Source organism: Phocoena phocoena, chromosome 1 (assembly GCF_963924675.1).
Source record: "Phocoena phocoena chromosome 1, mPhoPho1.1, whole genome shotgun sequence".
NCBI lineage: Eukaryota > Metazoa > Chordata > Mammalia > Artiodactyla > Phocoenidae > Phocoena > Phocoena phocoena.
This window is the reverse complement of record NC_089219.1, coordinates 124,978,371-125,004,287: the sequence shown is the minus strand read 5'-3', so window position 1 is coordinate 125,004,287 and position 25,917 is coordinate 124,978,371. Positions and strand designations below refer to the sequence as shown.

General features: G+C 37.7%; 1 protein-coding gene, 1 non-coding gene and 1 pseudogene across 3 annotated transcripts; 2 read left to right on the top strand and 1 right to left on the bottom strand.

Annotated features, from left to right (window-relative positions):
- Positions 1–62: 62 nt before the first annotated feature.
- On the top strand, positions 63–25,917 carry MPC2 (mitochondrial pyruvate carrier 2). Its single transcript, XM_065881608.1, has 6 exons — positions 63–104; positions 741–905; positions 14,534–14,574; positions 23,354–23,438; positions 23,817–23,928; positions 25,700–25,917. The coding sequence occupies exons 1-6, from the start codon at positions 77–79 to the stop codon at positions 25,734–25,736; spliced, it is 468 nt and encodes a 155-aa protein (XP_065737680.1). The 5' UTR covers positions 63–76; the 3' UTR covers positions 25,737–25,917.
- LOC136140361 (U6 spliceosomal RNA) lies at positions 3,887–3,989 on the top strand. The gene has a single exon (XR_010657598.1). It is a non-coding gene; the product is annotated as a U6 spliceosomal RNA (small nuclear RNA).
- Positions 14,993–15,662, bottom strand: LOC136128516 (ferritin heavy chain pseudogene; annotated as a pseudogene). The gene has a single exon (XR_010656206.1). The product of XR_010656206.1 is annotated as a ferritin heavy chain pseudogene (transcript).

Genomic DNA, 25,917 nt, shown 5'->3' with positions numbered 1-25,917 from the left:
TGGAGGAGGCGGAGGCGGCCTCGACTCCTCCCTCTCCTCATTCTCGACACCCTCCCTTTCAAGCCTTTCTCGCGAGATGACGACCACCCTGGAGACTGAGGCAGGTGTGTGCCAGGGCTGCCCTTACCCTAGAAAATTGGGTTCAGACCACTCTAGTCAAATCCTTAATACTCTGGATAAATGTGGAATAGAGACGGAAGAAGCTGAAATCGGAAGTCTCGCGCTCACGAGTCTCATTCCAAAGGAAGCAACAGAGTTGTGCGGCGTCATCTTTAGTCGGGTCATGGAAGGCCCGAAAAGCCCATTTTGTCTAGGGGCCTCCTTAACCAAAGTGAAAGGGGATTAGCGCCGGTGCAGCTTCACTTTCCCTTCTCCAACATGGCCTCCGGGCCAGGAAGAAGAAATTGTAGGTTTGGTCTGGACCCCGCCCACGCCCCGGGGCGGGCCAGTCACCGCGGGCCGCCCTGCTTGCGCAAGCGCGCTCCCGGTAGGGCGCCGGGTTGACTCGGTGAGGCTGTCCTTTTGCCACCTGTTTCCGTGACTCCTCCTCCCTCTAGGCAGTCGGAGGCCAGGAGGCGGGCTCGGGGCGGGCCGTCGCAGAGTCTCCGCCCCCACAATCTTCTCTAGGCGCGGGCCGTCGGGCGGTTCACAGGGGAGCAGGCTGAGCTGCCTTGGGGGAGAGGAGGGCGCGAGGCGTTGAGACAGGGGAAAGTGACGAGCTGCCCTTCATTGCCAGCCAGGGAGGAGCACACGGCCGCTGCCTTACCTGGCTGCCCACGATCACTTGTCCGCAGAAATGTCAGCCGCCGGCGCCCGGGGCCTGCGGGCCACCTACCACCGGGTCCTTGATAAAGTGGAGCTTCTGCTGCCTGAGAAACTGAGGCCGTTGTACAACCACCCGGCAGGTAATGAACCCAGAGTGGCTCCCACCGAGACCTTCCCTCCCTGTCCCTTCCCTCCGTTTTGAGGCCCACTGACAACTCTGCTGCTGGAGGCATCACCCACAGCCCCAACCCCCTTCCCTCAAGTGAATCCGTGTACTTTCCCATGCTCCCTGCTTTTCATGTTTTCTTTTCCAGCATCTCTCATAAACTCGTTATTTTCAAGTCTGCGACCTTTGTCGCACCCCTTCCCTTAGGCACAACTCAGACCCGGACCGGGCCTCTGGGTTTGATCCTTCTCCATTTCTGCGGCCAAGAAAGGGTCTGGGCCACCAGGAAACCTCATTCTCTCCTCTTTCCCTCCATGAGTAGTGGTATATTGACCCACGCGGAGAAGAGCTGTCTTTCTGCCCTGGAGGGTTTGGAGTAAAGGTCATACTTTCTTCAGCTCCAGCTGACAGGCCTGCAGAAGTGTTAACCGGTTTCTGAGTCAGTGTCATTCCTTGCCCCATAGGTCTAGTTTGTTTAAGTCTATCCTTATTTATGAAATTACTACTGAACAAGCTCTCCCTGGACCTTTTTGTGTGGACAGACCTGGTTTTAAATTCTGCTCTGCTGCTTACTATCGATGTGACCTTGGGCGAAATCCTAGATCTTAGTTTCTGTAAAATGTGATCGATGTGAGAGTTAAAGATAACGTATGTGTTTGATTCTTCATAAATGCTCAGTAAATGTTAGCTCTCTCTTTAACCTATTGGAAAACAATGTTCTTGTGGTTGAAAAAAATAATTCTATAAGAAACTGGAAGATCCCAATTCTTCCAACTCTATCTCCCCACATATCTGACTATGAAGAAGCTCTTGGGAGTGTGAGATGGTTACTAAATCTAATTTCCAGTTTGATAATGGGGTGAACTATGTCTTGGAATTATACATTAGTATAATATTACTTGTTGCAGTAGTTTACCCCTTATAAAATTGATCTTTAAGGAGAGGTTTTTATTGATGAAGAAGCTTATTTAGTTTATTTGCCTTTTGGTTCTTTTAACACGCAATTTTTGGAATTGTGCTGTGTTTTGTGGCAGAGATTTTCAGGAGGGAGAATTGGGCAATGCTTCTGTAATAATCTGGGCTTCAGACTCAACTGAATTCTGTGTAGTCAACCCTGACCCTCTTAAGCTCTGTGTTTGGGTTGTAGGATAAAGACAGGATAGAGGAGGAGCAACTTTAAACTACTTTAAAACAGAATTGGAGGGTAGTTTTATAGTGATATTTTGCAAGACCTTGGCTTTAACCACGTATAATCATTCTTTATAATACTTTATTCAACTTTTATAATGAAAAGGAATTATCTTTCATTTGAGATTTGTTAGTAGATTGTGCATTTTATCTGGATACTCTTGGACTAGTTCAGTTATTGTAACCCTTTTTTTCAGTGTAATGGAAGGAGCATAGGCTTTGAAGCCAGACTGACCTGGATTTGAATCTTGGCTGTGTGACCTTGACCCCAACCTTTAGTTCTAATCTATGAAATGGGGATAATAATTATCACCATTTAAGGATTGCTGTGAAAGTTAAGTGATGTATTATCTGTAAAACATGTAGCAGTGTTTGCACATAGACTCTCAACAAATGTTGGTGTTAGTTCCCTCTTATTAAGCTTTTCACCAATATGCAGAGTAAGAATACCTATCACTGCAAAATTATTCGTGATTAAAATGTTGTAGGGTAGGCACACCATTGTAGAAATGAAGAAACATGAAAAATATAACTGTTGATTGATTCATAAGTATTCAATAAAATCTGAGGAAATACTGATTATTGTTCCAAGAGTCATCAGAGTGAATATTCAAGGATTTTGCGTACTATTTTGCATAATACTATGTTATTGAATCATTATATTAAACATTAGAGTAGATTCACATACTGGAGGTTTTTACAGTAATATGCAAGGCTAAATTTTTGAGATTTCATTGTATCATTGACAAGTACATTGAGACAGGTTACAAGAATATGTCTTTATATAAATATATATAAGAGTAGAATATTGCATTATATATAGAGTTAGACCTGTGGCCTTCATCATCCATTTATCTACATATTGTCTCTGGCACAGAATGATCTACTTCTGTAGAGTAAGAATAGTGTTGTATATACATAGAGAATCCTAAAGAGGCTACCAGAAAACTACTAGAGCTAATCAATTAATTCGGTAAAGTAACAGGATACAAAATTAATGCACAGAAATCTCTCGCATTCCTGTACACTAATGATGAAAAATCTGAAAGAGAAATTAAAGAAACACTCCCATTTACCATTGCAACAAAAAGAATAAAATACCTTCGGTATAAACCTACCGAAGGAGACAAAAGACCTGTATGCAGAAAACTGTAAGACACTGATGAAAGAAATTAAGTATGATACAAACTGATAGAGATATACCATGTTCTTGGATTGGAAGAATCAACATTGTGAAAATGACTATACTACCCAAAGCAGTCTACAAATTCAGTGCAATCCTTATAAAACTACCAATGGCATTTTTCACAGAACTAGAACAAAAAATTTCACAGTTTGTATGGAAACACAAAAGACCCTGAATAGCCAAAGAAATCTTGAGAAAGAAAAACGGAGCTGGAGGAATCAAGCTCCCTGACATCAGACTACTACGAAGTTACAGTAATAAAGACAGTATGGTACTGGCACAAAAACAGAAATATAGATCAATGGAACAGGATTGAAGGCCCAGAGATAAACCCACGCACATATGGTCACCTTATCTTTGATAAAGGAAGCAAGAATATACAGTGGAGAAAAGACAGCCTCTTCAATAAGTGGTGCTGGGAAAACTGGATAGCTACATGTAAAAGAATGAAATTAGAACACTCCCTTACGCCATGTACAAAAATAAACTCAAAATGGATTAAAGATCTAAATGTAAGGCCAGACACTACAAAATTCTTAGAGGAAAACATAGGCAGAATACTCTATGTAATAAATCAGAGCTTGCTTTGGCAGCACATATACTAATATTGGAATGATACAGAGAAGATTAGCATGGCCCCTGTGCAAGGATGACATGCAAATTTGTGAAGCGTTCCATATTTTTAAAGAAATTATACTCCAATAAAGATGTTTAAAAAAATAATAATAAATAAATAAATCACAGCACGATCCTTTATGACCCACCTCCTAGAGAAATGGAAATAAAAACAAAAACAAATGGGACCTAATGAAACTTAAAAGCTTTTGCGTGGCAAAGGAAGCCATAAACAAAACGAAAAGACAGGCTCAGAATGGGAGAAAAATATTTGCAAATGAAGCAACTGACCAAGGATTAATCTCTAAACTATACAAGCAGCTCATGCAGCTCAATATCAAAAAAACAAACAACCCAATCAAAAAATGGGCAGAAGACCTAAATAGACATTTCTCCAAAGAAGATATACAGATTGCCAACAAACACATGAAAGGATGCTCAACATCACTAATCATTAGAGGAATGCAAATCAAAACTACAATGAGATATCACTTCACACCAGTCAGAATGGCCATCATCAAAAAATCTACAAACAGTAGGGCTTTCCTGGTGGCGCAGTGGTTGAGATTCCACCTGCCGATGCAGGGGACACGGGTTCATGCCCCGGTCCGGGAAGATCCCACATGCCGCAGAGTGGCTAGGCCCGTGAGCCATGGCCGCTGAGCCTGCGCATCCGGAGCCTGTGCTCTGCAGGAGCACAGGAGAGGCCACAACAGTGAGAGGCCCGCGTACCGCAAAAAAAAAATCTAGAAACAGTAAATGCTGGAGAGGGTGTGGAGAAAAGAGAACCCTATTGCACTGTTGGTGGGAATGTAAATTGATACAGCCACTATGGAGAACAGTATGGAGGTTCCTTAAAAAACTAAAAATAGAACTGTCATATGACCCAGCAATCCCACTATTGGGCATATACCCTGAGAAAACCATAATTCAAAAAGAGACATGTACCACAATGTTCATTGCAGCACTATTTACAACAGCCAGGACATGGAAGCAACGTAAGTGTCCATCAATAGATGACTGGATAAAGAAGATGTGGCACCTATATACAATGGAATATTACTCAGCCATAAAAAGTAATGAAATTGAGTTATTTGTAGTGATGTGGATGGACCTAGAGTCTGTCATACAGAGTGAAGTAAGTCAGAAAGAGAAATCAAATACTGTATGCTAACACATATATATGGAAGCTAAAAAAAAAAAAATTGGGGCTTCCCTGGTGGCGCTGTGGTTGGGAGTCCGCCTGCCGATGCAGGGGACACGGGTACATGCCCCGGTCCGGGAAGATCCCACATACCGCGGAGTGGCTGGGCCCGTGAGCCATGGACGCTAAGCCTGTGCGTCTGGAGCCTGTGCTCCGCAACGGGAGAGGCCACAGCAGTGAGAGGCCCGCTTACCGCAAAAAAAAAAAAAAAAAAATTGGTCCTGACGAACCTAGGGGCAGGACAGGAATAAAGACGGAGATGTGAGGACACGGGGAGGGGGAAGGGTAAGCTGGGATGAAGTGAGAGAGTAACATTAACATATATACACTACCAAATGTAAAATAGATAGCTAGTGGGAAGCAGCAGCATAGCACAGCGAGATCAGCTCGGTGCTTTGTGACCACCTATAGGAGTGGGATAGGGAGGGTGGGAGGGAGACGCGAGAGGGAGGGGATATGGGGATATGTGTATATGTATAGCTGATTCACTTTGTTATACAGCAGAAGCTAACACAACATTGTAAAGCAATTATACTCCAATAAAGATGTTAAAAAAAAAAAAGAAAAAGAATAGAGTTCTAACCAAATGTGTGTCCTAGTAAGTTCAGTTCTCATAAGGTATGTCACTCCCCCCACCATCTCCTAACTATAAAAGTATTTGACTCGACACTAACCAGCTGCATAGCTACCCTCTAGATATTTGTTCAAAGAAATAACCTTGAAGTCATGCTGCCCAGTGTTTACTTAAAAGCTTAGTTGGAGTGTCATTCCTTTGTATGTATGAGCTCCAAAATGGAGTGAATCGTCCCAAAGCGTGCACAAAATGAAACATTGGAATGTAGGAAGAAAACAAGAGGACTTCTATTAATACTTACTATTACTTTATCTTTTTAAAGTTTACAATATAAAAATAAATTAGTACACATATATATATGTATGTGTAAATAGTCCCTTTATTACGATGGTTAGACTTAAGATTTTTCAACTTTACAAGATGGTTCAAAAGCAATACAAATTCAGTAGAAACTGTACTTTTTTTTTTTTTTTTTTTTTTTGCGGTACACGGGCCTCTCACTGTTGTGGCCTCTCCCGTTGTGGAGCACAGGCTCTGGACGTGCAGGCTCAGCGGCCATGGCTCACAGGCCTAGCCACTCCACGGCATGTGGGATCTTCCCGGACTGGGGCACGAACCCGTGTCCCCTGCAGCGGCAGGCGGACTCTCAACCACTGCGCCACCAGGGAAGCCCAGATACTGTACTTTGAATTTTGATCTTTTCCTGGGCTAGTGATATGTGGTACAGTGCTCTCATGTTGCTGGGCGGCAGCAACGAGGCACAACTCACAGTCAATCATGCGGTAAACAATCAGTACGTCCATTCTGCACCCCTATAGCCATTCTGTTTTTCAGTACAGTATTCAATAAATTACATGGGATATTCAACAATTTATTATAAAGTAGGCTTTGTGTTAGATGATTTTGCCCAACTGTAAGCTATAAGTGTCCTGAGCATGTTAAAGGTAGGCTAGGTTAAGCTATGATACTTCAGTAAGTTAGGTGTATTAAATAAATTTTCAATTTATGGGGCTTCCCTGGTGGTGCAGTGGTTGAGAGTCCGCCTGCTGATGTAGGGGACACGGGTTCGTGCCCCGGTCCGGGAGGGTCCCACATGCCGCGGAGCGGCTGGGCCTGTGAGCCGTGGCCGCTGAGCCTGTGGATCCAGAGTCTGTGCTCCGCAACAGGAGAGGCCACAACAGTGAGAGGCCCGCATACCACACAAAAAAAAAATTTTCAATTTATGATATTTTCAACCTTCAATGAATTTATTGGGATGTAACCCCATCATAAATCAAGGAACATCTGTACACTAAATTCTATGGCGTCTATATGTATTAATTTATATATATGTATATATATGCACTGTATATAGGGGATGTATGCTCAAAAAAATTTTTTTTAACTGATGGGGCAATGTGTTCAAAAGAAGTTAGGAGACCTCAGCCCTAAAGAGTCCAGAGAGTCTCTCAAGAGTTATATCTCGGGAATTTCCTGGAGGTCCAGTGGTTAGGACTTGGTGCTTTCACTGCCATGGCCCGGGTTCAATCCCTGGTTGGGGAACTAAGATCCCACAAGCCGCGTGGTGTAGCAAAAAAAAAAAGAGATATCTCAATAGAACTGGGGGAAAAAACAGAATTAAATAAGAAATAAATAATTAAAATAAATAAATAAAAACTATCCTTCAATTAAATCAGCCCAGAAAACAGCTATCTGAGCCATATAATTTTTGCTTACCATAGCTTTGCTTATATTGAATTACATTTTGGCTTAAGTGGAAGAACTGTTGAAAAAATACTTCTATGAAACATGTTGCAGTGTTTAGTTTGCTGTTGCTGAGAATATTCTCTGCTTTGCATGGTGTTCTCTCTGGGAAGGCTTATGGGAAAAGTTACTTTAAGATCTTCATAACAGGGATATTTTCATTTTTCCTAGGTAAGAGAATTGGTTTTTCCTTTTTATCTTACAGACCTAGAGAATATTTTTTAAAATAAAAACATACTAAATGAACCATTATTAGCAGTGTTCATAAGGGAATATCTTTATCAAAAAAATTCAAAATTAAATGCTCAGGGAATTGCTGTTATACTAGTTTAATACAACTTAGTTCAGAGAATATTTTGTTTTATTTTATGTAAATAAAGCCAAATGGGGATCAAATAAATAACCAGTGTAGAAACCCACACAGTTATGTATTAACATGGTTATTTAGCGTCTCTGTTAGAACATTTTCTTCCTACAGAGATTATCTGAAGAATTTTAATGCCAGTCTAGGATAGACATCTAGATATCTATATCATATTAAATATATCTGTATTATATACCATGTATAATACATCTCTCTATATAAATATATTCTTAAACATATTGTTAATGTATATTATGTTTAAATATATACACTAAATATGTAAATATACATATATTATTTTTTTACAGTTATAACCTCTGTTACCTTAAAATTAAGGAATGAGAACCAAAATGGAAAGTTGGGATTTCAAATACAATTGTAAGATATTGATGAAAAATAGAATATCTTTAAACTAGTTAGCTCCAAGAAAGTTGAATTATTTAATATTTTTTGAGGGCCTGCTGTATATTAGATACTGTTTTAGCATTTGAGATATTTTAGTGAATAAAATTAAAATCCCTAGCCACAGAGATTTTGTATTCTCAGAAGAGATCATAAAAGTAATACAATCCTTGTTGTAGTTGTTAGTGTGACACTTAACATAACTTTTGCCCACTAACCTGATCTTAAACTAATTTTAAGAAATTAAGACTGTTCATGCCTCATCTAATTTGATTCACTAGATGTACTAAAGGAGAAGCAAGCCCTAAGAGAAGCTATAAATCGTTTGTTATATACACTCTGCTATATATAAAATAGATAACCAACAAGGACCTACTGTATAGCACAGGGAACTATACTCAATATTTTGTAATAATCTATAAGTGAAAAGAATCTGAAAAAGAATATACATATTCAGTTTTATGTATATAAAACTGAATCATTTTGCTGTACACCTGAAACTGACACAAGATTGTAAATCAACTATACTTCAGTTTAAAAAAAATTGTCTTTTATTTCCAAGTCATGTAATAATATTAATTTTGTCTATGAGAGAGTGTGAAATACATTTAAAGTGTGGTCTGGCATAGCAGAAAGAGGACTGGGATCAAAGAGGCCTGTATTCTGGTCCTTGCTGTATCTGGAACTATCTGAATATGAGACACATTACTTAACTTTTAAGTGCCTTTTCTTTTTCATGTATAAAAGTAGAAGAATTTGGATTTTCTTTAAGTTTCTTTCTAGCTGTGATAGTCTACAATTTGGTATTTCTGCTAGGACCTTTCTTAGTTTCAGAGGCTTCAAGAAACTCAGATTTCATCAGGGAAGACTATATAATTATTGTTAGATTAGGTTTTAGGGATCTAAGTTTTTATCCTTGTTGTGCTATGTATTTTATGTAAGTAATTTTACCTCTCTGGGCCTCATTTACCTGGTTTATAAAATGAATGCCTGAACTAGATGATTTCAACAGTCTTTCTAAATCTAGAAGTCATTGATTCTTTGTTACTGAAGAAATGTATAAATTTAAAATGTATCAACCCTAAAATGCATATTGGCTATCATAGCTAGTCACTTCACCCATTATTTTTCTTTGGCATTTTCACCAGAGCCTGTTTAAAATCAACATTTTAAAAATCATTATACACCTATGACGTTCTGGGTGCTATTTGAGTGAGATCTTTCCAGGGCCTTCCACGAGATATAAAGACTGCTTGGCTCTAAAATGGTAGCCCGGTCATGTTCTCAGTATGAAATCAGAACTAGCTTTAGTACAAATAAAAATGAGTAATCTTTGTCAATATCTGTGTGAATTTGTAAGTAGCTGGCTACATGATAGCAAACATGGACTTGCTTAATACAAGGAATGTTAGAGGAAAGTTGAGGGATGTTGAAAGCAGTAAACCGAAGAGAAATGGTATGAAATGGATTCGGTGGAGTAGTGGACAACATTCAGTAAGAACTTTATTCTCAACATTGGGAGCACCTCAATTCAATATTTGTATATGTGTACATTTGCATGTGTGTAAAAGTTACTTATTCTGTTCCAAGAAGGAAGTCTTTCCCTAGGAAGAGAATCATACGTACAATAAATGACATACTTTCTGGGTAGAATTTATAAAGTATTTCATTAGCAGTCATTCCTCTCAGGTAAGGAAATTAGGAAGTAAAATTATGTCACTGTTTTATTAATAGGTTCATCAAAGTTCAACAAGGCAACTAGATTTGTTAAATTGTTTGAAAATGTAGGTCTCTTATGTCTCTTACATATTTGGTTGTGATATTCCCTTGCAGAATTTTTCAAATTCTTCCATGAAAGCTTGAACTTTAGAAAACATGAGTTTCACTTTAAAAATCAGAAAAACATATAACAACACAAAAGAAAATGACCATTATATTATTATTTGTATTTTTTGTTATGCTTGAAAATAGTTCATAGTTTTACAGTCAATCCTTGTTGCTCATGTATTTTATGTATAGTAGTTTGTATCTGTTAATCCCATACTCCTAATTTGTCACTCCCCGCCTTCCTCTCCCCTTTTGTAACCATATGTTTGTTTTGCTGTATAATTCATAGTTTTAAATAGTCAGCATTTGAGGCCTTTCCAAACTCCAAGAGTGAACTTATAAGAAACAAGATGAAAATGTGTTAATTGTTAGTTACTTCTTTGTCTAAAGGAATGTATATTTATATCTGATGGGGACACATTTCCCTCATCTTGGACTTCAAATTAAATTTCTTAAGAGCTGCTTTTTATTCAATATATTTTCAGTAATTTAAAATTTATGCCTAATCACGTTTTTTCATTCATCGTAATGAATGTTAACTAGATACTCTATTTATACTTATGCTTATCTTGATTTTAAGGTGTTATAATCACTTCAGGTATCATGATTATTTAATGACTTCATTTTTTTAATGCTCTCCAGTGAGAATAGCTATGTCATTGTAGAACATAAACCTATTTTTCTCAGGTCTAGAAAGACAATGTGACATTATATTCTCACTGTTTATGTGATACCTGTTTCCAAATATGTTTTTGTCAAAACTTTTTGTTTTAGGTAAATAACAAGGACCTACTGTACAGCACAGGGAACTATGTTCAATACCTTGTAATAACCTGAAAATGGAAAAGAATCTGAAAAAGAATATAGTTATATATGTATAACTGAATCACTTTTCTGTACACCTGAAACTAACACATTATGAACCAACTATACTTAAATAAACAAATGTTTTTAAACTTTACATTTTAAATGTCAAAATCAGTTGGGATGTTTCCTCATTACCATTTCCATTATTGACTGATTGCTGTTTTCAAGAAGATAGCCTCTGTTCCTGAATTCATACACGTCTATATTTATTTGACTTCTTTACTTTTAAGGTAGAAAATGATTAGCTAAGATAAAATGGAAGGGTGAACTAAAATAAGTTTGCTTTAAAATTTGTTGTTAACCTATTATATGATCATGGGTATTACTAGCTATTTTTTCCTTTTTTTAACAATGAAGAAAACACTGCTTGTTTGCACTTACAGATCTCCAACCCTAATTATTTGTGTCAGGTGTCAGCATCCTCTGATATTTCAGAAAAAATTAGAAATTTAGAATGTCTTATTAATATATATTTGCTACTGATGTTTTTAAATTCAGTGCTTACCAATTAAACTAATTTAGGCTTTGTTTTATAGTTTAAAATTATGCACTAAATAAAATATTTAAACTTCTCTTTGGCTCATGTTCTAGCAACCATAATTTCATGTTTGAAGTTTTTGTTTGGTTCAGTTGTGTGAGAGAAGGGCAGTTTTTATTTTAATATTATCACCTAGCTCAGAGCAGTTGAGTAAATTAGTTACCAGGCAAACCTACTGAAAAGCTTGACGTTCATTAACCCTGAAGGGTCAACCATTTCAGCTCGTAAAGAAACCAGAACCTTAGAGGCATTGCTCTAAGGTTTTTGGGGTGGCAGAAGAGGAAGCATGAGTTTTGAAATATGAAGAGAGGAGTCTGTTGGGGAATCCAAAGCCAGAGACGAAAACAATGTATTGGCTTACCCTTGAGTGATGAAGCCAAGCTTCATGCAGGGATAAAAAATAAACTTGGTAATTGATACTGCATATGACCCTGCGGCTTTGTATATGACAAAGAAAAATAAACCAGGTGTGATGATAGGAATCTCAGAAACTCAAACTAAAATAACCAGAGTTTGAAAAGATTGACTTATAGGATTAGTGCATTATGGCCTCAGACTCATGGGAAGAATTTTCAGGAGCCAAAAAGGGAAGTATCATGGTCTAAGAGTAGAGTAACTAATGAGTGAAAGTCTAGTACCAGTTCCCTGATGTAAAGGGAACCTGATGTCCCTGAAATCCCAGCCTTGAGGATGAAGCGGTGTCAAGGCAAATCTGGGTCAAACCTAAAATTTGAGTAGCTTTGATTAGCATCTCTCCTGGATATGGTTAATCCAATTCAATTCTGTTCAAAAATATTATTTGTCAAGAAAAACTAAGAAACAGGCTTTGACTTCTAGACCTTGCCTGATTAAAGTGACAGATGCGTAAATAGATCAGTTTAATTGTTAAGTGCAGAAAACTAGAAGAATAGACAGGCTGCTTTGGGAGTTCAGAGAAGGAGCATTTAATCTAACCTGGAGATGTTAAAGAAGGCTTCCTTGAGGAGATGAAACCTTCAATGAGTTTTTGAAGGATATTAGGAGTTAGCCAGATAAGGCCAAGTAAGGCCAAATAAGGGGACTAGTAGCTTGTGCTTAGGTCCTTTAAAGCCAGCACTGTGTTTTATTTACCAGTGCATCCCCAGTGCCTACAACACTGTAAAGCATGCAGTAATTATTATGGGTGAATGAATGAGTGGTCTTCTTTGCAACAAATTAAACCTACAACTATGACTGGATCTTAACTTAGCTATGTGCTTTTACTTTTTTTTTAGGTCCATGCTTTTTCAATTTCATTATCTTTTGTTTTGTTCCTAAATAATAGGTTTGAGTCAATTCTATCTTTTAAATGTTATTTATGTGTATGTGAACAGAAACATTCCTTGATTATTAATGACAGTGAATGCTCACCCACTGGGGGGAAATTGGATAAATCCATCTTTACCTGCTGGTGCTATTTGAGAAATATTACTGGGAGTAGATGAAGAGAAATAAATGTGTTATATTTGGGTGATGATGCCATTTTAGATGTGATTTTTGTGATCCATAAAAACTGTTTATTCTTACAAAGTAAAGTGGAATATTAAGGCAGAAATAATACAATTAGATTTATAATTATATAATCAGATTTTTTAATTTCGAATTTGCTTAAAATCACTGTTGTCTTATGTGAAATTGATTAATGTTTGTGTTAAGAAATGTCTTTTGTTGATCCAGTGTGTTGAGAGCATACATACCATGTTAATTTGTATTGGATTTAGCTTTTAAATTACCATGGACAAAGTCTGTTTCTCTCCTGTCACTGTATCCCCTGGAAGTTTAAAAGAGACATATAATTTGGAAGAGTTACAAGTGGGCACAGTTATGTTCTGTGGTTAAAGAGCACAAGTTTAAGAGAAGACTTAGGTTCTAGTTACAATTCTGGGCCTACTAGCCGCACGACTTGAGTAGGTTATGGAACTTCTCTGAGCCTTATGGGTAAAATGAAGGATTTAGATTAGATGATCTCTGAGTTTCCTTCCAGCGCTGAAACATCATGCTTCTCAAATTCTAGGTTTGAGAAAAGGTTGTCTAAGAAGCCATAGTCATTTTCAATACTGTCAACATTTATTGAACATTTTGCACGAGGCAGATGAGTACCAGGTTAACTAAAACAAGGACCCTGCTATTAAGGAGCTTACAAATCTAGGCTTTCCGCTTTCTCATGTGCCCTTTAAAGTTAGGTTCATTAATTTTGTACTAGAATATATAGAATTTTTATAAGAAGTTTTACTAGAATACGTGGTGACATGTCATTTATAATAATAAATATTAATAGAATTAGTGAATATATAAATATCTGGGACTTCCCTGTGGCGCAGTGGTTGAAAATCTGCCTGCCATGCAGGGTACCTGGGTTCGATCCCTGGTCAAGGAAGCTCCCACATGCCGCAGAGCAACTAAGCCCGTGCACCACAACTACTGAGCCTGCGCTCTAGAGCCCACGCGCCTCAACTACTGAGCCCACAAGCCGCAACTACTGAAGCCCACGTGCTCTAGGGCCCATGTGCCACAACTACCGAGCCCGCGTGCTACAACTACTAAAGCCCGCGCGCCTAGAGCCAGTGCTCAGCCACCGCAGTGAGAAGCCCACGCACCGCAATGAAGAGTAACCCTCCGGCTCGCTGCAACTAGAGAAAGCTTGCACGCAGCAAAGAAGACCCACTGCAGCCAGAAACTAATAGAAAATATCTACTGTGGCTTGTATCACCAAAATTCCATAATTTGTCATTTCCTCAACTTGAAGATTATCCTTAAGTGAAATAACATTAAGTTCCATGTTCAAGGCAAAACGTTAGGAATGGTTTCCAAAACCATCTTCATTATACTTTAGCTAATTTTAATAGTTCACAAAAATACAAATAATTGACAAGGAGATCAAAACAACTTGTATGAAAGATTGATAGTGTGGTGACTCTCTAAATTTTAACTTAAATACAAAGTATGCAGAAAGCATAGTAAAAATTATTAGAAATAGATTGATAAACCTTTGAGTTTTTGAAATGTGGTGATGGCTATTAAAAGACATATTGAAAATAGTTGGTTTATTGCTAAATTTTTCATTTTTTATTTTCAGGTCCCAAAACAGTATTTTTCTGGGCTCCAATTATGAAATGGGTAAGTCTTGAATTTTTGCAGAAGCTACTGAAAAAGATATTCTTTAAAGGAGCTTATTAATTTGAAGTAACTTTTCTGAAGGATGTACTTTTAAATGTTCATGGGGGCTTCCCTGGTGGCGCAGTGGTTGAGAGTCTGCCTGCCGATGCAGGGGACCCGGGTTCGTGCCCCGGTCTGGGAAGATCCCACATGCCCAGAGCGGCTGGGCCCGTGAGCCATGGCCGCTGAGTCTGCGTGTCCGGAGCCTGTGCTCCGCAACGGGAGAGGCCACAACAGTGAGAGGCCTGCATACCGCAAAAAAAAAAAAAAAAAAATGTTCATGGTACGTCTTGAAGTAATTTTATACAAATACTCTCAGATGTATCAGGGTTTTTTTGGGGGGGTACCAAATGACTTTATTTGAAGGAATGGTACTAAGGAAAAGACTTGTAGATATTTTGGTACAACTTACAGAAAAGGTAAGGTAACCCAAACATGCATGCACTGCCTTGGTGACCAGGGAAGTCACCCCTGTGGCTATGGGAAGCCAGCCTAAGGCTTAGCTCTCATTATCACTATTTCCCAGGGTGTGCTTGTCAAAAAGATACTGTGCCATGCCAGATTCGGGGACCCCCATCGTGCGCAAGTTGGTTACGTGTTCACCCAATTCTTTAATGGATTTCACCTGCTCATTCAGATAATGAGTCTCAATGAAGTCACACCAGTGGGGGTCATTTTTCTCCGTGGCCAGTTGGTGCAGTTCCAGTAGTGACTGATTCACACTTTTCCAAGTGTAGCGCACATCCCACTGCATTCAGCCCATTCTCCCAGTCATCACGGTCTGGTTTCTTGATATCCTGAAGGAAGATTCGGCCACCCCGGTGGTTCTGCAGCTTCATCAGTTCCTCAGTATGTTCCCTCTCCTCACAAGATTGGTGAAGAAAGTATTTGGCAAAGTTCTTCAAAGCCACATCATCGTGGTCGAAATAGTACGACATGGACAGGTAGACGTAGGAGGTGTAGAGCTCCAGGTTGATCTGGCGGTTGATGGTGTTCTCCGAGTCCTGGTGGTAGTTCTGGCGCACCTGCGAAGGGGACGCGGTCGTCATGGCGGGCGGCTGAGGTGAAACAGTGGCGGTGGCTGCGCGGCCCTGTAACGGCGGCGGGGACCTTGGGGCGGTCGGAGGGCGCCGTGAGGTGGTGGCGAGGGCTGGCTCTGAGCGGCCGGCCGGAGCCGGGGACGAGTGCCGGTTCCGTCCAAGCACTGTTGAAGCAAGAAACTGCGGCGACTCTCCGCGAGGACTGTGGCCAGATGTATCAGTTTTACTGCATAAAGCATACTACCTACTTTAGTTTTTCTGAACTCCTTAGATAGGTGAGAGCCCTTTGGGGAACGTATTGTTATCAAAAAGCTTATAATTATGGGCCCTAGGAACATGAAACTTCATTCTAAAATTTTGTGGCTATGTAAAACTTTAAATTAATTAGGACACCCCCAAATTAACTTTTGTTATTAATTTAGTATGAGAACTTCAGATACTAACACTACAATAGAGGCAAGGAAAGTTATTCTCACAAAGTAGAAGAATTTATCCAAGGGTATATATATTAACATTTGGGAAATGATAGAATATGGGACTTCTGACTCCAAGACCAATGCTTTTACACCATGCCAGAGTTTGCATTCCTAAAGCTCTCATTTAGCTGAAAAGAAATATTTGCGACAGCTATTAATAACAAATCATTGATTTTATGTTGGAAGGGCCAGTTTGGGCTTAATGCAGTGCTTCTCGAAGCGTCATCCCTGGACCTGCAGCATTGGCATCACCCAGGAATATGTTAAACATGCAGATTTTCAGGCCACATCATAGATTTACTAAATCTGAAACTATAGGGATGGAGCCCAGTAATTTGTGTTTTAATAAGCCCTCCAGGTGATTCTGAGGACTTCTAAAGTTTGAAAACTACTGGTCTGCAGGCTTTTTTTTTTTTAACTGTAAAAAAATACACATAAAATTATCATTTTAACCATTTTTTTCGTGTTGAGTACATTCACATCAGTGTGCAACCAATCTCTAGGACTCTTTTTATCTTGCAGAACTAAAACTCTGAACCCATTAAACAATAGCTCATTTCCCTCTTCCCCAGCCCCTGGAAACCACCATTCCACTTTCTATCTGTGAATTTGACTACTCTGGGTACCTTATATAAGTGAAATCATACAGTATTTGTCTTTCTGTGCCTGGCATATTTCACTTAGCATAATGTCCTGAAGGTTCATCTATGTCGTAGTATGTGTCAGAATTTCCTTCCTTTTTAAGTCTGAATATTTCATTGTATGTGTATATCACATTTTGTTTATTCAGTCGTCTGTTAATGGACACTTGGGTTGCTTCACCTTTTGGCTAGTGTGAATAATGCCGCTATGAACAATGGTGTACAATATCTGTTCCAGACCTGCTTTCAGTTCTTTTGGGTATATACCTACACATGGAATTGCTGAATCATACGGTAATTCAGTATATTTAATCTTTTGATGAACTGCTGTACCATATTCCACAGCAGATGCACTATTTTACATTTCCACCAGCAATTCACGGGGGTTCCAATCAATTTCTCCATCTCCCTGCCAACACTTGTTACTTTTGTTGTTTTATAATAGCCATTCTAATGGGTGTGAAGTGGTGTCTCATTGTGGTTTTGATGTACATTTACCTAATATGATTAGTTATGCTGAGCATCTTTTCATTGACCATTTTTACATTTTCTCTGGAAAAGTATCTATTTAAACCCTTTGCCCAAGTTTTAATAAAGTTGTTTTTTGTTTGGGTTGTAGGCTATTTTAATTCTCTTAAATGTACTGTTTTAATTTGTTAGAACAATTCGGAAACTCAGCTGTAAATCTAAGTAGTTGAGAATGTTAGAACTGGAATTACCTGTCCCTCAATTTAATGGCCTTAGGCAAGTTCAATCTCTGCCCTTTTGTCTCATCTATAAAACAACAAGATTAGAGTAAATTACTGGTTGGGAGCTATATTTTACAGAGAACTAGGGAACAGTTCTCTTTGTAGATTTATAAGTTGAGAAAAGCTTCCATCAGTTTAAAAAAGAAGTTTCAATATATCATCTTTAATGATTCTTCTCATGCTCTAAGCATTTAAAAGAGTGATGTTAAAAAAAAATACTAAAAAATGTAGATTACTATTTCCTTTCTCTTCGCTCCCTACCAACGCTTAAAATTATATATCTGCAAAGTGGAATTAATTGCTGAAATATTGTTTCTAGCACCATTATTTAAAAACTGAGAGAATGATAAAATAGATAACTCATAAAGACCTACCGTATAGCAAAAGGAACTCTACTTAATACCCTGTAATGACCTATATGGGAAAAGAATCTAAAAAAGAGTGGATATATGTATATGTATAACTGATTAACTTTGCTGTACAGCAGAAACTAATACAGCATTGTAATTCAACTATAGTCCAATACAAATTAATTTAGGGCTTCCCTGGTGGCGCAGTGGTTGAGAGTCCGCCTGCCAATGCAGGGGACACGGCTTTGTGACCCGGTCCAGGAAGATCCCACATGCTGCGGAGCGGCTGGGCCCGTGAGCCATGGCCGCTGAGCCTGTGCATCCGGAGCCTCTGCATCCAGAGCCTGTGCTCCGCAACGGGAGAGGCCACAACAGTGAGAGGCCCGCGTACAGATAAAATAATAATAATTTTAAAAAATAAATTAATAAAAAATAAGAATGACAATGTATTTCCAATAAGTTGGGGGCACCCCTGACCCCAAATTTACCACAGTTTAGAAGTTTATTGATTTTTACCAATAGCTTTGATGTTTCTTTGATCTGGTCCACCAGTGTTTTGAAACATTGACAGTATTATATACTCATAAGTGCTTTCTCGACTGTCTCCTTTAAAAATATCTATTTTAAGTTCATGTTGACATCATGCATAGTCTCCTGATGACAGCATAGCAATGGAAATTTCTGTGTTTTGTTCTCTGGTGGGGAAACTTTTTCTGATATTTAGTTTATGCTTTCCTTTCCCAGAGCATTTGATGATAATTAACCTGTGGTAAACTATACATGACACATAGCAGTTGCTGCTGCAAGCCACCTAACTTGTACATTAAGAATTTTAGACTATACTTTTTAGAGATTTAACTGTGATTGAATCCTTCTTAGCCACTTTAGTTGAAGCCAAATAATTAATTATAAAGGTCAAAGTGGATACTTCTAAAAAGCAATACTACACACCCTTAAATATTTTATTTTAACTTAAAGATTATAAGTATATATTCATTTATCAATCATTTACTATAAGGCCAAAGCTTTGATTTGTGTATGGATCCACTGGTTTTGAGTTCCACATCATCTGTCTTGGATGAATTATACCATAGTGCATCCTACATGATTTCAGTTTAGTTTTTTTTAAAGCAGAGCAAGTTTATAGAGACTTTCATGATAACAGAAGCCTGCTAGATTTTTATGTCTCCCCACCATCTTTTAAAATTTATTTTATTTTATTTATTTTTGGCTGCATTGGGTCTTTGTTGATTCACGAAGGCTTTCTCTAGTTTCCGCGAGCAAGGGCTGCTCTTCCTTGCTGTGCGCGGGCTTCTCATTGCAATGGCTTCTCTTGTTGCGGAGCACAGGCTCTAGGTGCATGGACTTCAGTAGTTGTGGCACATGGGCTCAGTAGTTGTGGCTCGCAGGCTCCAGATGCACAGGCTCAGTAGTTGTGGCTCGCAGGCTTAGTTGCTCCGTGGCGTGTGGGATCTTCCTGGACCAGGGCTCGAACCCATGTCCCCTGCGTTGGCAAGCAGATTCTTAACCACTGCACCACCAGGGAAGCCCCTCACCCCCATCTTTTTATATCTGTCTTGTTCACACCAAATTTGACAGCAAGTTTAACCTGCCTGTATTCAATCTTTCCAAAATAGTCACTTTAGATTTTATAGAAATAACAACCCTCTTTCTGTGTTTCACCTGTTTACCAGTTCATTAAATTAGATAAATTACAGTAACAAGTAAAACTGGTATAAACAGGTTTGAAGACAAACACAGTGACTTGATAAAAATAAAACTCAACTAGTGAGAGAAAAATGCATGAGTGCAGTACAGAATAAATAGCCCCTAGCCATGAGTATTCAGTCATGGGCATCGTTAGCTTGTTTACAGAAGGAATGGATATCATTGGCTAATCTGGGGAAACTATTATGTGAAGGTCAGTTGAGGGAGCTTTTTTTCTTTTCCTTCATAGTCTGTTTGTGCAGACTGGGTTTTATATATATATATATATTTTTTTTTTTTTTTTTTTTTTTTGGCCGCTCTGGGCAGCATGTGGGATCTTAGTTCCCCGACCAGAGATCAAACCCAGGCCCCCTCCAGTGGAAGTGCAGAGTCCTAACCACTGGACCACCAGGGAATTCCCGACTGGGTTATATTTAACTCTTGAACAGTATACCATTTTGTGTGGCTAATTTTTCTCTTTTCTGTTCTCCTTAGGAATAAGTCAAACTATATTTCAAGATTAACTCTGCAGATTTTTAATGTCTATCTACTTGCTTTTCCAGCTGGAACTACTTATATAGACTAATTCGCAGTTTAAAATCTTGAGAACTTTGTTATCCCTAAGCATTTTGGAATTGGAATATTCTATAGTGGTATTTCATTTTTAGCCCTCCTCTAGAAGTGTCATATGACTTTTTTTTTTTAACTAAAGGAGAAAATATTGGAAGGAAGGAAGGACATAAGGGAGGAAGAAAGGAAGGAAAAAATGTTTTACACTATCTGATGAGTATTTACTCCACCCAGTGGAGATAACCAGGTGCCAGAAAGAATCACACATTTGAAAACCAGTTTTTAATTGATGGAAACACAGAGAACTAACTTGAATCTACTAGATGCCAAACTCTCTGTATTGGGTTATTTAATACATTATCTAATATTTAATCTTCACCAGAAAAAAAGGTGTAAACGTACTGAGGTTCAAAGAACTAGAACTGTTGCAAGTGACAGAGTCAGGATTTGAACCCTCAGTTCTAATTTGACTTCAAAGCCTAGGCTCTTAAACACTTACAGGACCCCCTTTAAAAGTCACTGTGGATCTTTCTGTAATTGGTACTTTCTCCCCATGTTAGGGAGTATTTTACATAATCTTGTGATATACTCCACACACTCTCTGACTCTACAGTTCTATTATTTGAATAAAGTTCATAACAAAGAATAGGAACACAGACCTTCTGCCCCTGAGACTAGAAATACAGGATAAGGTACAGAGACTAATATTCCCTTATCTCTGCTTCTTAAAGATGTAAGCTACTATTTGTTGTTGATAATAATAATATTTTCCAGGCACTATGGTAAATATTTTTGAAGCGTATTATCTCATTTAATCATATATCTCTTTTGCAAGGGTAGCTATTCATATTCTCATTTTATACATGAGGAATTTAAGACAATGTGTTATGTAACTTGACCAAAGTCACCCAGCTAGTAAATGGCAGAGATTAGATTCACAGTACGATTTTATAAGGTAATTTACATGAGGTTAGAGTGGTATAGAAGTAGAAAGGGTGTTTTTTTTTGGTTGCATCGGTCTTAGTTGCGGCACTCGGGATCTTCGTTGAGGCATGTGGGATCTTTCATTGCAGCACAGGCTCTGCATTGCGCCGTCGCGGTGCACAGGCTTCTCTCTGGTTGTGGTGTGCATGGGCTCAGTAGTTGTGGCACGCAGTCTCTCTAGTTGAGGCACGTAGGCTCAGTAGTTATGGTGCGTGGGCTTAGTTGCCCCGTGGCATGTGGGATCTTAGTTCTCCAACCAGGGATCGAAGCCAGGTCCCCTGCATTGGAAGGCGGATTCTTTTCCACTGGACCACCAGGGAAATCCCCTAGAAAGGGTTTTTTTTTGTTTTTTTTTTTTAAGAAATGCGGGAAAGGAAACTAATATAGTATTATAAATCAACTATACTTTAATTTAAAAAGAAGAAGACTAAAGAGGCATAACATCCAAATGCAATGTATTATCCTGACCTAACTACTCTGGACAAGAAAAATAATGTTTTAAAAGACATCTGGGGCAGTTGTCAAAATTTAACTATGCACTGTGTATTAGACAACAGTGTCTTATCCATGTGAAATTTTGTGATTAGACTGTGGGTATATAAGAGAATGGGAAGATAGTCTTGTTCTTAGCAAATGTACACTAAAATACTAGGGAGTCAAAGGGCATGATGTCTACAACTTCTTTGTAAATGGGTCAGAAAAAAATATATGTACATATAAAGAGAGAGGATAATAAAGCAAATATTTCAAAAAAAAAGAGAGAGAGAGAAAGAAATGTGGGAGAGGGGCCTCAAGACCTCTGTGGGAGAGCACAATTACTAACATGTCCCAGAAAAATAAAATGTATACTCTGAGCATAAACAAAATCATGGCTGCTACCTTCCTCCAAAAGACAATGCTAGAATATAGCCTATAGTCATCATAGATCTATTACAGTGTAGTAATACGTGGACTGAGTAGAATAACGATAGAAATCAGTCCCTTTCTTCCCCTTTACAACAGCAGTATTCCACCCTGCCAAAGTGGAACAGATATGCAACGGAGAAAATGTACATTGGGACCTGGAAGAAGAATGTAAGAGTGATGATTAGGAACTATTTGGGAAGAAAATCACAGGACTATGGGTGAAAATTAACAAGAAAAGTAGTATTGGTCATGATTTACCTCTACTTATACTTCAGTATTTAACTATTTGCCCCTTTTTTAAGCCAGAATCGTTGCTTCCTTGATCTACTCACTTTATTAAATCAAAACCATTTGGATTTGGTTTAAATTTGTAAAAATTCACAAGTATACATATGTTCTATTTAGGAGAAAAAAACCCTGTGCTGGTTTATATTTTTCATGTAAGAGCATCTTTTAGAAACTCAAAAAAACCTGAAAATGAATTTCTTAAAACCATATTTTCTAATGACATATTTAGGATTTGATTTTAAAATTGGAGAAAGGGAGGAGGAGAGGTGATGTAAATATGGCAGAATGTCAATAATTGTTGACTGGGTGATGGGTATGTAGGGGTTCTTTGTACTAGTCTCTCTTATTTTACATAGGTGTGAATTTTTCATCAATAAAAATCATTCTGTTATGTATTCTAATCTCTGCAATAGAGTAGCATAACTAGTATTCTAGTGAAGACTCATTACTAAACTTTCTCAGTGTTGCTGATGGTAGGGTATGATTCTATAAAAAACAGTGTTAAAAACATACCAGAGAAGAAATGACCAGGTATACTTTGACATTAAAGAAAAATTATCTAACCAAGAAACCAAAATTATAGCAGAGTTTTTCTGATACTTCCACTTTTAAAAAGAATAACGTTGCAAAAAACATGAAAGGAGGAATTTATACAAATAGCTTTCAGGCATCTTCCACACCAGTGGTTCCCAACATGCATAAAGAATATATAAATTCTTATGTGAAAGAAGTATCATTTGTAGAACAAAAATACAAGTATACTTATAGAAAAAATATATACACACTACTGATTTTCAAATATATGAAGCTGTTTAATGTGATTAACAAAATACAACTTAATTCAAAAAGCATTTCTGAATTCATTGTAACTTTTTGTCATGATACATTTTTTCTTAATGCATGGATACTAAAATCATAGCTACAGTCTGAAAATCTCTGAAATAGTTTGTGTTTTAGTTAGAATTGAGAACCATTACTACATACTCATGATGCTTTTTTTCTTTCTTATGTGTTAATGTGTATTTCCAGGGGTTGGTGTGTGCTGGATTGGCTGACATGGCTAGACCTGCAGAAAAACTCAGCACAGCCCAATCTGCTGTTTTGATGGCTACAGGTAAATTAAATGAATATCTTCCATACCGGGCGTTCAAAAATTTTGTTTTATATCAATGTACTTAACTGTTTCGTGTTTGAAATACATATACACACACTCACACAGAAAGAAATTAGCAGTGTTATCTCTAGGAATTTATTAGACTATAGCCAAAGAAGGCAGAGGAGGCTTATAAAAATGTCCCTGTGATGTAAGAACTGAGTGTTTTCTGAAATGCTGAATTATAGCAACTTCATTAAAGTCTCAAATTATAGCATTTCTTTGTCCTACTTTGTGTTGTCATAGTCTTATTTATAATTATTTTACTCTAATATTAAATGTTCAAATAAGATTGCAGCAGTACCTATGCTTTTTTAAAAAAAAAAATTATTTCAACAGGGTTTATTTGGTCAAGATACTCACTTGTAATTATTCCCAAAAACTGGAGTCTGTTTGCTGTTAATTTCTTTGTCGGGACAGCCGGAGCCTCTCAGCTCTTTCGTATTTGGAGGTAAGCTTACCACAGATGTAAAAAAAAAATCTGCCTCAGAAGCCATCTGGCTGGCAATACTTTTTTTTTTTAAGATTCATATATAATGCTAAGACGGGATGTGCCTGAAGCAGACATTAAACATTTCTAGAAAGCCTGGGGGTTTGAGTTAAAAGCGTTAGGCAGTATATTACCTAGGTTTTAAATCTGTGTGTTACCTAGATGTACAGCCCTTTGATAGAGTCTCTTTTATTAAGATAAGATAACATATATAATTTAGGATATATTAGGTAATTTTCTGCATGAACTTTTTATCACTTACTTTCAATCAAATATGATAAAGTGAGACTTAAATGTATAGTTATATAGTATTGGAAATGATGTTTAAAGTGAGGCTGCTAGTTTCATTGGAAAGTATGTATTCCGTGAGCATTGGAAATTTTTAAAATTCAGTGATTAATATTATTTGTCAGTGACTGGTTAACACTCTGCAGTGAGCTTAGATGAAGGCTCTGGCTTGATTTGAACCATAGAACCTTCCTAAATTACAAAACAATGTTATGAATAACAACTTTCTTTAACTAAAAAAATTGAATGATTTCAGTAAAGAAGTAGAAAACATTGAGCTATGTAATTTACCTTCCTTTCAGAAGGCATTCTATTCTGCAGAGTATAGTACATTTTAATTTCATTCATCTGTACCATCCCTAGCTTTACTAGTAGCTTAATTCTGTAATCTTTTCATAATATTCTAGCACATAACGCATAGGTGAATAAATAAACTCACTCATTCTACACAATGCCTGACAACCATTTTTAGGGCTTACTTATATCAATATAAGCTTCAATTAGTACAGAGATTTTATTCACAGAGTACTTTTCTCATGCACCATCTCATTTTGACCTTATATTAACTCATGATAGTAGAACTATGAGAACACTAAGTGCCACATTCAGAAATATTATTTCTAATATCAGAAATTCAGGTTTAGTTTGACAAAAGGATTTTTGGCCTTTCGGTTACAATAGCAGATTAGATTTAGTTAGAAATATAAATGTTGGACTCTCTGGAGGACTTAGGAAAATACTGTTGAATGTTTGAAATCAGGACCTTTTGAGAAATCTAGGAGGTATGGTAGGCTTCATGGAATAAGTTCCCTCTTGTGCTTATTCAGTTTTCCACTTTATTTTCAGCTGAGAAGAATAGTAAATGAAGCCCAGGGTGATGTAAAAGGGAAAGACTCTGTAGCTTTGTGGTTAATTCTTCTTTGAATTAATGGTAATTGAAGAAATTGTCCTTAGATTCAATAAACTTTAAGTGTTACAACCTCCTAACCCAGTAGCCTGCCTGCATCACAGAATTATATTTTATTTTTAGTGATTAGACAGGCCCATTCCCAATTGCTTTTATTCTCAGGAAAGATGCTTTGTGAGTATAAAATTAAAAGTTCTAGATGACCACGTTTTGGTAAACTTTATACATATATTCACGTTTGTCATACTCTTGTATAGTTCCAGAATGAAAATATTCTTACATTAAAATAATATTTTTGTACAGGGAACTGTATGTCAGTTAAGACGTTTTGACAGTTGGAAACCAGATTCAAAAAAGTTCTTGGATTACTCTCCCATCTGCCTGTTTCTTCCTGTAAGCCTCTGGGAAGATTGTATTTACAACTGTATAGCCTCTTGACTAGAGAGAAAGAAGAGATGGAATATGCTTCCCACTCCCTTCTTATTATAAATGTATCTATTGTGATTCATGATTTTTTTCTTTCTGTTTTCTTTATAGATATAACCAAGGACTAAAAGCTAAAGCAAACAAATAAGAGTTCTTCATCACCCTAACAACCTAGACGTGGACATAACCACTGGGACCTAGTTTGATTTATTATTCAGTTGTCAATGAGGTGATGCTAACTGTGCTAACATTTGTAAGGCATAAATTCTAACTGTAATTGGGAGATAGTACTTGATTCAACAGAAAAATAAAGCAAACTTTTAATAATA

Excerpts from the sequence above, each read along its gene's own strand:
- MPC2 (XM_065881608.1), top strand. The coding sequence starts at position 77 with ATGACGACCACCCTGGAGACTGAGGCAG. Across the intron at positions 906-14,533 it reads GTTGTACAACCACCCGGCAG|GTCCCAAAACAGTATTTTTC; the intron begins GTAATGAACCCA and ends TTTTATTTTCAG. Across the intron at positions 23,439-23,816 it reads TGCTGTTTTGATGGCTACAG|GGTTTATTTGGTCAAGATAC; the intron begins GTAAATTAAATG and ends TTATTTCAACAG.